Source organism: Diorhabda sublineata, chromosome 6 (genome assembly GCF_026230105.1).
Source record: "Diorhabda sublineata isolate icDioSubl1.1 chromosome 6, icDioSubl1.1, whole genome shotgun sequence".
NCBI classification, from domain to species: domain Eukaryota; kingdom Metazoa; phylum Arthropoda; class Insecta; order Coleoptera; family Chrysomelidae; genus Diorhabda; species Diorhabda sublineata.
In genome coordinates, this window is record NC_079479.1 from 4,621,931 (window position 1) to 4,636,426 (window position 14,496).

At 30.5% G+C, this 14,496-nt stretch overlaps 1 protein-coding gene across 13 annotated transcripts in view; it reads left to right on the top strand.

The window, feature by feature from the left end:
* LOC130445011 (ribosome-binding protein 1-like) overlaps positions 1–14,496 on the top strand; it is a 32,738-nt gene that overhangs the window by 12,178 nt on the left and 6,064 nt on the right. For 4 of the 13 annotated variants that reach the window (XM_056780470.1, XM_056780471.1, XM_056780468.1 and 1 more), the window contains 10 exons: positions 1,046–1,176; positions 1,277–1,636; positions 2,028–2,171; positions 3,449–3,652; positions 4,741–4,989; positions 6,460–6,708; positions 7,018–7,134; positions 11,267–11,419; positions 11,616–11,687; positions 11,746–11,790. In XM_056780470.1, coding sequence (XP_056636448.1) covers positions 1,046–1,176; positions 1,277–1,636; positions 2,028–2,171; positions 3,449–3,652; positions 4,741–4,989; positions 6,460–6,708; positions 7,018–7,134; positions 11,267–11,419; positions 11,616–11,687; positions 11,746–11,790 — 1,724 coding nt within the window. Of the gene's footprint in view, positions 1–1,045; positions 1,177–1,276; positions 1,637–2,027; positions 2,172–3,448; positions 3,653–4,740; positions 4,990–6,191; positions 6,291–6,459; positions 6,709–7,017; positions 7,135–11,266; positions 11,420–11,615; positions 11,688–11,745; positions 11,791–13,640; positions 13,725–14,496 lie in introns of all 13 variants that reach the window. The other 9 variants (XM_056780460.1, XM_056780461.1, XM_056780466.1 and 6 more) reach the window with 3 other exon arrangements.

The following is a 14,496-nucleotide window of genomic DNA, read 5'->3' on the forward strand; positions in this document are numbered from 1 at the left end:
AAAGATTGATGCACCTTTCAATTAATGTTTTATCCTAATTCATTTAGAGCTAATTAAAACATGATATTGAATATGTAATTAACCATCAGTAGAATTCTTCGACGAAATTTCTATAGGAAATTTGTTACAAGGCAAAGGATAAAATCTTTTACTCTTTTGGTGCGTTGATTTTTCTACCTGTTTGTGATTTATTTTGATCCTCCATACTTCTTTCTTTTCCGTAAGCCACGTTGGGGATTTTCCAACTGGTTTTTATAGTTATATGCTTTTAGTGTTACACTCATCATATGATCACTTTTTTAGAAAGTGGTAGATTTCCTTTAGAAATTTTAAATTCTAACTATATCCGTATTTTGGTAAGTATCCCCAATACTTTTTCTCCCAAGCATATATTGGAGGTACCAAAACCAATGACCATGTTCAAATTTGTACTTCTACTTGACTCAACTTTAATTGAGTGGTAATTGCTCTATGTGTTGTCTTTTTTGTGAACTTTCTGTCTCTATTGTTCTATAATTTTATTTCTCTTTCTTTATTTGTGTTTTTTCTGTATATAATATCATGTTTTTAGTACTTTGAAGATTGCTAGTATTCATAACCTCAATTTTTCTTGCCAAATTTACTTCCTAGATACTTTTTTTATCAATTTTTTCTTTCTTCCAACACCTGTATCTTTTGCTGCTACCATGAAACCATTATTTCACTGTAATCCTTCCAAATTTACTATACATTTCTTCTATTGTAATATATCAATTTTTCTATATTTCTATTTTCTAAATGTTACCTGAAGTGAATTTATAAGGTTTAATATCTTCTCTATGTAATTATTTATTTTTATTCACTTTCAGTTTCCATATTGCATATTGCTTGCTTTGCATGATTGACATCTTTGATATATTCACAATAACCGATTGATTATATTTTATAATTAATTGACAATATATCAAAATAGCTGTACCTTTCACATGTTCGTGTAGAAATAGTTTAACCTCGAAAGATTACTACAATTTCTTTTCATATATTTTTTTTTATTTTCTTCACGCAGCTGCAGAGAGGGATGAACTTATAAACTCGGTGCGTAAAGCTGAATTGTCTAAGACTGAGATACAATTGCTTATTGATCTATTACTCAACAAGCAGCTTGAGGCCCCGGCTATCATCGATGATTGGAGCGAGGTAATATCACAATTAGATGAGATCCTAATAGTTTCAACCTAACCACTACAATCCAAACAAAAACCTTATATAAATTATAAAAAAATTACGTGATGTTTAGGGAAAATCCGATCCGATCCAAAAATTGAAAAAGCAGCTGGCAGAGAAAGAGAAGGCACTCGCCGAAGAGCATCAAGCCCTGACTGGCGCTCAAGCGAAGCTACGTGAAATTCGAGCTGAACAACAACTCGAGAAATCCCAATTGCAACAAAAAATCCGGGCGATGGAAGAAGCTGTTCAAACTAAACAGATCGAAATTCAAGCTGCAAATAATAGATATCAAGTAAACATTCAAAAAATTCAACAACTACAAGCCGAATTGAATGCAGAAATTATGAAAACTCACAAATTGGTAGAGGACAATGGTGCACTGCAGTTGCAAATTCAACAATACGAAGTTAGTTTATCTAAAGTGCAGGAAGTAAGTTTGATATTTTAAATTTTCAGTTTCTTTCTCCATCTAGTTCATAATCTATTCTGTACTGAACTTAATTTTTTTTTTTTTTTTTTTGTTTTGGTCAATATCTTTTTGTTCTGTACTTCTCAATAATTTCGCTTTCAGTACTGCTGAAATATCATAAATATCCTTTATTTGATGATGCATACTCCATTATTTATATTAATTACTCCAATATTGTTCTGTTATGTTGAAAATTCACACCTCTGCTATAACTTGATTTGTAAATCTATTTTATGTTGATTTAGTATTTTTTTAGTTGATTTGTTTTGATTTATCACAGTAGTTGGATTTTTTTTGTATTAAGTACTATATACTATATACTTATACTAATATAAAATATTTTATATTTCAGACTGAAAATTTGATTCACAAGATGAAAAGTGACTTGGAGGAAGTTTCAAATACGAATCAACAATTACAACAGCTAGTAGTAGAAAAAGACCATCAGAATCAACATCTTGCTAAACAATTGACTAACATGGAAAAAGGCTATAAGGTATAAAAAAAACTTGTTATTTCTTTTAAATCATATCAAAAATTTTTTTTAAAATCCCTATTTCTTTTTCTACTGATGTAAAAGTACCTTTCTCATATAGTAGAACATATTGTGTTCATTTCGAGCTCTTCTTCTAACCTTTCCTCTGAGTCGGTTTCCTAAGAGCACCCATTCTGCTATTTTTGATTCGTTCATAGTCTCTTATTTTAAGATTTCTCTAGTTTCAGCGTTCATAAAGATCCTATATTGTCCCTTACCAGTTTTTTTAGCTAGATTCATTGTATTCTACTCCATATGTTAGTGTTGGCCTTATTGCCGTTCTGTAGATTTTCATTTTAGTACGTCGTCTGATTTTTTTGGACAACATTAGAAGCTGGAATGTATGGTATACTCGGTAGCTTGCTTCGTTCCTTTGAGTAATTGCCTCTCCTTATTTATTATGGTTTTAAACTGTTATTTCCAAATATTATATAACCTCCCCGCATATATGTTACCATTTTGTTCTCTTTTCAACTCCATATATTTATTTCGTTATTATCACCTAATCATCTGCTCATGGCAATATTTGGTTTAGTAATAATTATACCTGTCAGCTTGTAGTCTTCTATTACTTCGTCCAGTGATATATTAAATAGATTTATAGTCTGTCACCCTGTCTGACTCCACATTTTATATCGTGTGATTTACACTCAGTCATCATTATTCTGGTGATCTCTATTCATGCTTTTGAGGCCTGCAGTTTTGACATGTCTTTCAGTGGTATGTCTCTTTTCAAGTTGTCAAAAGCTTGTTTGAAATCTATAAATAGAATGTGGATATTCATATCTTGATCATAACATTTTTCTATAATTTGATTATGAATATGAATAACATCTATTGTTGATCTCCTAGGGCTAAACCCATATCGACATTCTCCAAGTTGAGTCTCCGTATACTTTTTAAAGTAAAAATCTTGTAAATTGTAATTAGAGTACATGTTTGGGCTTCCTTTTTTGTATATGGACTCCACTATTCCATCTTTCTGGCATGTGTTTTTCCAGACACAACAAGTGTAGTCTATTCAGTAGTTCATTTTCCTCATATTTTATCATCTTATTGATGATCTCATCTGATCCTCCTGCTTTTTTTATAAATAATAAAAAATGAATTATTCTCTATTTACTTACTAATAACTAATATTCATCGAAAGTTTGATTAATTATGTATCTTTTTGCACATTTTGAGTGTTATATTTTCTTTGTTTATCGCTGGACTGTTACAAATTTGAATTATTTTAGGATTCGATACTAGATTTGAAAAAACAATTGGAAATGTGTCGGCTACAGGAATCCGATTGGAACCGTGAAAGATCTGGTTTGAATACGAATTTACAAAAACAATATGAAGAAAAACGACAATTGGAACATACCATAGCTCAGTTAAATGATCAAATGTGTCTATATAATAACGAAAAAACAGAATCTGTCAAATTAATCGCACAGGTAAGGATTGATTCTAAAACGAAATATTAATCTAACCAAATTTTTCATTTATTTGTGATAAACTTTTCATTATTATTTCAGTCCTAGTTGATTCATGTGATCTTATGCTTTCCACCATCTTCCAAAAGAATTTTTATTATTCCATCAAATATATTTGGAGGAAAAAGTGGAATTAATAAGAAAAATGTATATTCAAATTCAGGTTTGTGCCTGTGCCAAATCAACTGCTTTTCCTCAAAATGTTCTATATTGTTTGTTTTATTATGTTGTGTCTGGCCCGATCTTACCTTGATATTATATCTGCTCTCCTTAAGGCGTCCATTTCCTATTTTTTCTTTAGTTGTTTTTTATTCTTCACATTTATCATCCATATAGCAACGTACTCTTAATCATTGCATTGTAGATCATCAGTTTCCATTGTATTTTCATTTCATCATTGCATTTAGTTATTGTTCTTGCTCTGTTTATTCTACATTTTATTTCTGCATAATCTTTGTCGGAACTAACTCCTAGTTTTTTATAATTATTCTCACATCTCTAATTTCTTTTTTTCTTAGTTGTATATTGGTTGTATCCTCAACTATACATAAGTACTATGTTTTTATCTACATTCATCTATAGCCCACATTTTCTGTATTCCTTTAGTTTATATGCCATGTATTCTAAGTCATCTCTGTCGTTTGCACACAATCTTTTGCATTTCTTCTGCCAAGATGGTAGTTTTAACAATTTCACTTTATTGGAATTATGTAAGCTTACTCAACTGATGACGGTTGGTGTTTCAAACTAAATCTTCACAATACCGGCTTTCAAGAACATATATTAAAATGTCATAGTTGTAACGAGTCTCTTATTAGCACTGGTCCTGTAAAGAATATTATCTTTCATTCCTTTTTTCCCCAATATAATTTTTTTTCACTTTAATCCTGATTTAAATCTGTTTGTTAAACTACAGTTCTCAAATTTCTTACTTCTTCTCTTCTCAATCTTATCTATCTTTATTCGCATTAAATTTTTTTTTTACTTCTTACCTCTCTATGTGAATAATTGTCTACCTTAAATTGCTAAAATGATTTTATAATATTCAGCTGAAATCGGAGCTTCAACAAACAAGGGAAGATTTAACTGGTTTGAGAGAATTGTCTGATAGCAAAACTAAACACGAAGTGGAAATTCGTAATTTGAGCAACGAACTTTCATCGACCAGAAATGAATTGTCATCTAGAATTGAAGAACTTCAGCAAACAGAAAAGAAATATAGGACCGAATTGGAGACATCTAATAAAAAGTATATAATAGCACAAAAAGAGTTGGAAGAACAAAAGGCCAAAAACAATGTAAGTGATTAATTTGAAGTCTATTAACACTGCATTTGTGTGCTTAAATTTTCTACTACCATAGGTGATTTCTGTTCTAATTGAATTTAAAATCTCCCAATTTCTTCAATAGCTTCATATAATCCTTGTCAATCAACTTCTAGTTGATGAATTGAAAAGTTAACAAAAATCCTCGAATATTTATGTCATTTTGACAAATTAAATTGGCCCCCTAACATTTTTCTCTTCAAGATATCTGATTGTGATAGCTAGGAATTCTTTGACTAGAATCCAGTTTTCCCTTCTCTTCACCACAAAATCTATTCTCGGAAGTTTCTGCTAGAGGTACCTCCTGAGACAGCAGTATCCTGTAAGAAAGTTAATATGTGAACAATATTTTGAATAAAATCCAGATATTGAAGTTCCGAAGGAATCTTGCAATTGTTCTTTTTCAGATTCTTCTGTCTCTTGAAACTCACCACAAAAAGTTCCTATTCCATTGAAAGACTTTTCATCCCCTTTTCTGGCATTTATTGTTTTTGCCTGAGTCATTGAGTTTCCTATAGGATTCCCTGATCAGTTTTGAATTGATGAGTTTTGATAGGAATCTACTATCAGGATGGATCGTCGAGTCTTATTTCTGATAGTTTCTTTCTAGGTGCTTTCCATTCATCTTTCAAGTATGTGCTTAGTATTTCTGCCTGAAAGGCGCTCGCATAGTCTAGAGGGAATAAGTCTTTGGTGTCAGGCCCAAATAGTCCAGTGGTTATTGAACGATGTCATCTGTGTGTGTAGATGATTTTCTTTTCCAATCTTGATATGTGGAGAGCTGTGAAAACAAATAGGAGAAATGAAACTCGTTTTCTAATAAATAGGAAGAATATTTTATTTTCAAAAAATTGGTGTCCAAAATGCTACATGGTTACAGCTTTCAGTTCATGAGTTAAATATTAACTAGAGATACAAAGTGGTCTTGTTAGTGGTATATCAGTCTTTAAAAGTTACCAGAATAGAATGTGACATGTTACTTCTTAACAGTGTTAAATTTATTGATGTTCAAGTTCTTAAGATACTAATTGTTTGGAAATAAAGCCAATTCAGAGTCAAATTATCATTTATTATCCACATATGTCACAAGAAAATATATTTTTGATTGTTTTTTGTGCTGAAACTAATATATTTTTATCATTTTTTTTGTTTTTGTTTGCGCTTTATTAATTTAGGAGTTACGTACCAAGAACTGGAAAGTGATAGAAGCATTAAATGCTGCAGAAAGCAAGAATAAAAGTACCAATAATAAGCACACGGAAATTGATATTAAAGTAAGTAAATTAATCGTGAACCAAGAAACTTGGACACTTTTGATTTGTTTAATCGCACTATAAAAATATGTTTTTCAATTTTGAAATTTTTAAGTATCACTTTCCAATTCAAGGAAGCTTTTTTCTTAAATAATTATAAATTCTAGTCAAATTATTTTTGTGTTTTCAGAAACTATCTGCAGATATAATAAACAAAGAACAGGAATCACGTAAACAATTTATGGAACGCCTATTTCCGGATATAGAAGAAATCAAAAATATCGATGCTAAAAATTTGGAGCATTCATGTGAGAAATTGATCAGAGAGTACATCAAGGCGTTGAAAGAAAACCAAAAAGATAAATCCTCTGAAAAATCTGCGGATGTGGCAAAATTACAATCACAGATTCAACATTACAAAAAAACTATAGACGACACAGTAAGTGATGATTACAAATTTTTTAACGGTCTGTTTTGTTACCGAATGCTGTACTCCAATGGTTTTAAAGAATTTAATCCACATAGGTAGAAGGATACCTGCTTAACACTTTCGTGAGAAATTTAAGCAAATTCTTGCACAACTGCACAACAAAATGATTTATCAAATGTATAAAGGACTAATACATGTAGGGTTGTTAGTGACATGTAGGTGGTTATTATTAATAGTCATTGAAAATATTTATTTTGAAACCAAATATTTAACAATTTATCTTTAAAAAAAGTTTTTTACAATAAATAAAATTTACAGGAAAGTATTTTAAGTAAGCTACAGAAACACGTGGAACAAGAAGAGAAGAATTGGAGAAATCAATTGGCTGCAAAGGAAGCCGAATTAGATAATTTGAAAGAAACTTGTGTTTCACAGGTTAGTATTTAGGTCGATTCATTTAATTTTTTGTTTCAGAAACCTACTTTTATGTACGTTTTCATATTTCATTCAAACAACTTCTAACAATAAAATCAATTTGATATTTATCATAATCGCTTTTACATAGTTTATTGTTCATTAATTATAGTGGACTACAATTTGATTAAACAGATAATAATATTTTGTTATTGTTTAAATGTGTACTGACAAGCCGTAATTTTTGCATGTTGATAATAGAACGCTGTAGATCGGCCAGAATTACAAGGAGTTGAATTTGCCTACAAATGCATTGAAAAATCCCTTCCGATGATTATTGACGAGGTACGGAGAACAATATAAGTCAAAAAACACCTCGATAATTTATGTTGCTTAACAATATAACCATATTAAAAGTATTGTTTCAGTTAAATACAGGATAACGAAAACTAAATCATGTTACGATATGAATTATATAAATTAAATCAAAGTTTTTGCTTTATTCTAATTTTTAATGAACTTAATTGCTTCCCCAGAAAACTCCCTAGGGTTTCAAATATTTATTTACAGAAATCAAGATTTACAGTTTAATATTTTGACATTTTTCTAAATTCTTCCTTTTCCTTATCTCTTATGCTGTTTTTGTAGCTTTGTAGAAAAATCTTTTACACTTATCAAATATTCGATAACTATTTAGTCATATAGACAAAGCCTAAGTCGCAGAAAGATGAAGAAAAACCTAATCTAACTTTACTATAATATTGTATCTGGCAATTCAACTATCTTTATTTCAATAGGTTATAGCTACTCGAAGCTTCATACCTCAATTTAAATGTCTCTAGAAAATCTTTGATAAGAGGTCTGGTATATTCTTAGATAGAAAAATAATGATTCAGTATTTGTTAAATCCTTTTCTTCATTTACACATGACTGGAAATCATTTGTGCTCATTGTCTTTTATTGTTTTTCCACTATTTTTGTATGTTCGTAGTGATATTGAATGTGTGTAGTTGACTTTACAAGTCATCTTCTTTATTTGTTAATATTGCTTCATCAGCCTAGCATATGATTGTAATTTTTTCACTTCCATTCTATATTCTTTTTTTCCATTCTGTGCATTATCTCATCGATTATAATATTAAAAAGTGTTCGACTAAGAGCATCTCTTTTTCACTTTATAAGAGTATCTTTATCATAATCATGCAATTTAATCTTTTGGATTATGGCTAGCTCTTGGGGCGCTTACTTATCCCTTAATTGGGGTGGATTAGTTCCCTTGTTCTTTTATTATAGTTCTTTGTTGGTCCTAACTTCGTTTGTCAGCTTTCTCCATTCTTTTATGTTTTTGCATTTAGCTTTCCACTCTACTATTTTTAGAATTCTGCCTCTTGGCCATCGTGTTATCCTCTTCTCATGATGTGTCCTGCCCAATTTAGTCTTTGTGCTTTTACATACCTTATTATATTTTTTGACAGTTGTTTCTATGACGTACTCAATCACTAGCCTTATTAATGTTTTACATAATTTTATTTTGTTCTTTTTACTAATATTTTTGCTTTTGAGTAACTTTTTATTTTTCCAAACCTTCGATATTCTCTTATAAGAATATCTATTTCATTTATTGAATTTTTTGTTGATCTTGTTGATTAGATCAATAATCACTGATTTGTTATCTTCATTTCTCTTTTCTATTATGTGTCAATATTTTTTATGCCTTATTGTTCCCCAACAATTTTTAGTCTTCTTATATTATTTAATTCTAGTTAGTATCTAATTGAGCTGATGCTTTGGTAGTTTTCTTGCTTTTTTGAATATTAATAATTAAGTACATTCTTTCCATAATCACTCATTAACTGTTACGATGCCGAAGCAAAGTTTACTCATTAATGCATTTCCATATTTACTTGAAGTACTAATCGCTGTTGATATGTTTGAAACAATGCTTTTAAAGTAAATAATGTGGTACTAAAGATGATTACAGTTAACTCTGTCGTGAGGGGCTTATTTGCTTCCATATCACGTCAAAATTAGCCGGTATTCACCTTGAAGCTTTTGTGCTTTTGATAGTGATGTGCTTTTTAATTTGTAGTGGTTGTCAACTATTTGTATCACCTAATATTTTGTACATAAGTGCAAATTTTATCAATCTGGTAATTACCTTAGATATTTGATTGTTGGATCGGTTACTTACTGTATATGTCACAACTACTTGTAAGAGTAAACGCTGACTGAAACAAAAAACATTTCACAATTATTTTTCTATGAACAAGATAGTTTGATCATTTATTAGGAAATTCTGTGTTATTCTTTTTAATTTTTTTCTTTAAACCATTTAGAAATGTCCAATTTAACATTTTTTTTCTGTAGTGACTGGATGCAATTTAATGATTTGTTTAGCATTTTTCCATATTTAATTATTTTCAGTTTTTTCTTTTATTTTTGATTTTCGCTTATTATATATGCATTAGTAGATAAATAATTGGATAACAATTTATTTATTTTTAGTAAAAATTCATGACTTGATATTCAAAATGAATTAATTTTTGTGCAGTTCAGTGTATTTCTCATCCCTGAAAAATATTATGGTCAAATAGTGTGAAATTTTTTCTCCCTGTATATTGATTGGTATCTGTTTTTGATTCAGTTCCATTGTTAAAATATAATCTAATCTAATCCTTGAAATAACTATATATAATGGTTTATTTACTTGTACTTGAATGCTCCTTTTTGAAAGTCTAACCCTAGTTTTCTAATTATTGCGATTAATTTCATAACAACACCATAAAAGTCACTAATATGTGTATTAAAATAGTTTTTTTTTATTGAATATATCGTTGAGATACGTTGATACAGGAAATGGTCTATATTGCTAACAAATTGAGGAACTCAATTTCAAATTTTACATAATTAAAAAAAGAAATCCCAATTGAAATTGGTACATCTATTGGAGGCCATTTATAACTCATAACAAACTTAACGAGAGTTGAGCTAGACTTACTGGGTATTTGAACTTAACGAAGTTCGAGTTATAGAGGTTCCCCAATCCTCCAAGTGGTCTAACCATCTGACTTCTATCACCAGGTTGGGATCTGTGGGAATTGTGTTTTTCGTTCTCCAATTCAGTAAACGTGACTTTGGTAGTCGTTGGAGACTAAAGTATGCTTTGATTCCTCGCTTTCACACTTTCTATTACTTTCATCGAGTTGTCACTAGTGATCCCCGGTACTTATACCGGCCTACTTCTTCTTCTGTTCTTTGACATAACCATGTATTTTGTTTTGGACTCGTTAATGGTGAGCCCTTCTTCCAGCTGCTCAAAGCCTTCCTTCAGTTCTCGCTCCCTTCGACAGGATAGATCAATGTCATTAGTGTGGATCAGGTACGCACTGTTCTATTGAGCAGAGTTTCTCTATTAACTTTCATATTTCTGATGACTAGTTCAAGTGTCATGTTGAAGAGGGTACACGAGAAGGCCAATCCTTGCCTGAGACCTCGTGAGGTCTCTCCCGCTATAGATATGTTTGAAAATAACTTTTTTAAAACCAGATATTTAAGTAAAAAAAGAAATTATTTTGTAGTGTAATATGAAATTACATACTTAGTATCCAATGCTATAGCATAGGATTTTGAAGGTCAGAAGCATCCAAGAAATAAGATGTATCACATAAATTACTTGAAAGCATTTTAAAAAACTGTATATTGAAATGAATATTGAATATTTCACGGTCAAAAAATCTATATGATTATCGGTATTGATTTTCGGCACCAGATTTTTTAGTCTAGTAGAATTGGTGTGCTTGAACATTACAAATTTCCATTTGCAGTTCGGAAGGCACCTCACTCATTTCAGTATTTATGAGGTTGTTGAATAGTTTAGTTTTAGGGAATCAAAATTCAGGAACGCTTTCTAGATATTCATTCTTTACGAGTAATGCAATTCTTCGAATAAACAGTTCCAACCGTACAACTAATTAGGTGATGGACTGAGGCGTTGAAACACAACAGATAACTACACTATAACTTCAAATATATATTTGAAAATAACCAATTTTAAAGAAAATAACTAATATATTATTTTATATCATCTCTGATGTTAATGAAATTTATGTTAATACATTACAATTAATTAATGTATGTATCAATTTGATTGCAGCTGAAGGCCAGTGTTTCAAATTTAGAAAAACAATTATCCAAAGAAGTAGATGAGAAACAGAAATTATTAGAAGAAACCCGGATTTTGAAAAGTGAGAGGTTGCAAACAAAGGAACAAACCAATTCAACAGTTATTATTGAAAAACTATCTGAGGTAAGTATGTTGAATGAGATTCCAGTCACTGGAGTACTTGGTCATCATTATTGATAATAAAATCTCGATAATTATAACTAAGAACTTAACGAGCCTTAACGATCTAATTTGTTATTGAGGTTCTCATATTTCATTTGCTATGATTTGTTTTATATTTTTCCTATACAGTCTGTTAATTCTCTTGTTTCTATTTCAGGAGGTAAATCGTTTGCGGGAACAACTTAGAGTAGAACAAACTAAAAATGGAGATGTAGCAGTATGTCTTAAGGTGAGTTAACTTTATATAAATTTTACTAATTAACTAAATCGATATATTTATGTTTCAGTCCCAAAATGGCAATAGCTCAGCAAACGGACCTGCATTTCTAGAGGTACAATTTTGTTTGTATTATATTTACATATTTGCCCAGTATGAACTAACTTATTTGTTCTAAAATTGATTCTACAGGAAAAATAAGAAACAAATAACATTTATCCACTATCCTTGCAATATTTTAACAATAAAGGAACTTTGAAAAGTAATCTTCATCAATAAGGTATTAAAAATATTACATAATGTGGTTAGGTTAGTCGAATGTGGCTACTAAAGTATACTAGACAATGAGGTAGGGTGGCTAAAGGATCAGATAAAGTCTGACCGGTGTCCAAAAACGACATTAAACTGGTGGTCAAGTACCACCTCAAGACTCTAGACAAGCCATAGAGATAGCAAAGCATCCACTCTGCAAATGTCCTGCCCATATCAGCAAAAGGTTTAGGTATCTCTAATCAAAAACACCTCCAGAATTGAGGCTTTGGCATGGCAGTTTCTGCGAGCAAGCCATAGAGATAACAGAGCATCTACTCTGCAAATGTCCTACCCATAAGCAAAAGGCTTAGATACCTCTAAGTGTAGTGGTTATAACTTGAGATGTGGGACATAAACAACTCCAGAAGAAAAAAAACGTTTTGGAGGCTTATTATATTTTGGAAACAAAAAAATGGCATGCAGTCATGTACAAAATACCTATTTAGGTATAAGTGTTGAGCGACTTCATAGCCGAAACGACTGTTGCTGAATGTCATTTACTTTTTGATACCTAGATAGCTATATGTTTCAAATATTCAGCAAAAGAAAGTCTACTTAACACAATTTCCCTTTACATATTTGTTTTTTTTACAATCTAACTTACAATAATGATACCACCGATGGTTAAGATAATCAAAATAAATCATCATCAGAGGTGAAGCGTTGGAGGGAAAATCTACCTCCATAAAACGAGTTATTATGGCGTAAATTTGGAAAAGTCTTAGTTTAGGTTTATAAAACTACTAATGCTTGCAAAATCAATTTTATAACCTTCAATATTGAATAATATTTTCTTGAACATAAGAAGATCAACTTAAAATCTAAATTTCAATGTAACAGTGTAAGTTTGATCAAAACGTGGTTATAATAAATTTGAATTGTTCCACTGAGTTGTCATTCCACTCTTCGAGTAAGTTTTTCGTAATTTCATAAGTATTGAAATCGTTCAGTATCAAAAGAAGAAGAGAGAGGTATTTTCACAACAATAAGAATTTGATAAAATAAACTTCTTCCAGCTAAACAATATGCAAATCTATTAACTGTTCATCTGTAATTCTACAACGAAATTGATTTATTTTCCCACTCACTTTATCAAGATTTGTAGCTTTTTGTTGATAAACACTTTGTTTTAAATAAGTGCAAAGAAAAAAATCATTTAGAGATAAATCTGCTAATCTGAGAGGCCTATTTATCACATCACGTGCAGAAACAATTCTATTTTTAACGGTATTTGCAAAATAAATCATCAGTTGAAAAATTTCGTTTCAGTTTGAATAATAATTTCACAAAAGTTTTAATATCTTCATTGGTAAATAGTTCCTGTGTTTGCTTGTACTTGACTCTTTGTTTTTTCATCTTTTGTATTCATTTTCTAAAATTACGAAATAAATAAATAACAATATTCACACATTTCCAACATACTCTGATAAAAGGAAATCCAATGGAACAGTTAATTATAATTCTTTGTGATGTTATGTTAAAACTTACCCTAGTAGATTGGATTTTAGTTGGTTATAGATTTCACATTGATATTTTTTATGTTTGTGAAATTTTTTGTTGTTTCTAAAAACAAGTATTTGCCTCTACCAATTCCTAACATAATAACTGCAAAATATTATATGTAATTCTAACATTACTAACTTTTTTTATCAGCACTGCCTATCGTCATCATCTAGTGTTGCTTCATCGCTTATAGAGGATTATAAAAAACCTAAGAATAAAAAAAGAAAGAAGAAGGTATTGTGGTAGTGCATGTGGGTTGATACAGCTTATATTCTGCTTTGTGTTTATATCTATATTTTAGTTTCATTGATAAATAGAAATATTTCATCTGTTAAACACTGAGCTCAAAATATTTGGATTTAATTAATACACTGTGGCTCCATATTGGGTTACAGAATGTTTACCTTCAGTCTCTGAAGGAAGACGATCATTTGGTTATCAAAACAGTGGAATTGTGAGTGGTAGTGTAAACAATGTGTTCAGTATTTTACATAAACTTTTTTTGTGTGCTCTACCAACCTATAGTTTTTTTATCTAACATGTTCCAATAAACATTTTTGACACTTGATTCTAATAACGTTATACAATTGCACTATAAAGCACTTTGTTATGTTACGGTTCTATCAGGTTAAGTGGTTTTGTTCTCTTCAATCGTCTGCACTTGCTGCATTCACTGAGAGTTGCGGCGCCTAGGGATTGAAAGATCATGCAGCTTTTCTTCGTGCCATCCTGTTACTCTCTTGATTTCTTCCATTACAGAAGGGACTTTAAGATCTCTATAAATTATCACTGCTTCGAATATACCATGGTTTGTCTAGGATATTTCCAAGAACTTTTTTTGGGTTTCTTTATGCATCTCCCATTACTGATGCCATATATTTGTTTGTATGATAGTAAAAGCCAATACTTTTTTCTGTTCATTCAGCTTTTCTTCGTGCCATTCTGCTGCTCTCTTGATCTCTTCCATTACAGAAGGGACTTTATCTTTATAAATGTCACAGTTTCG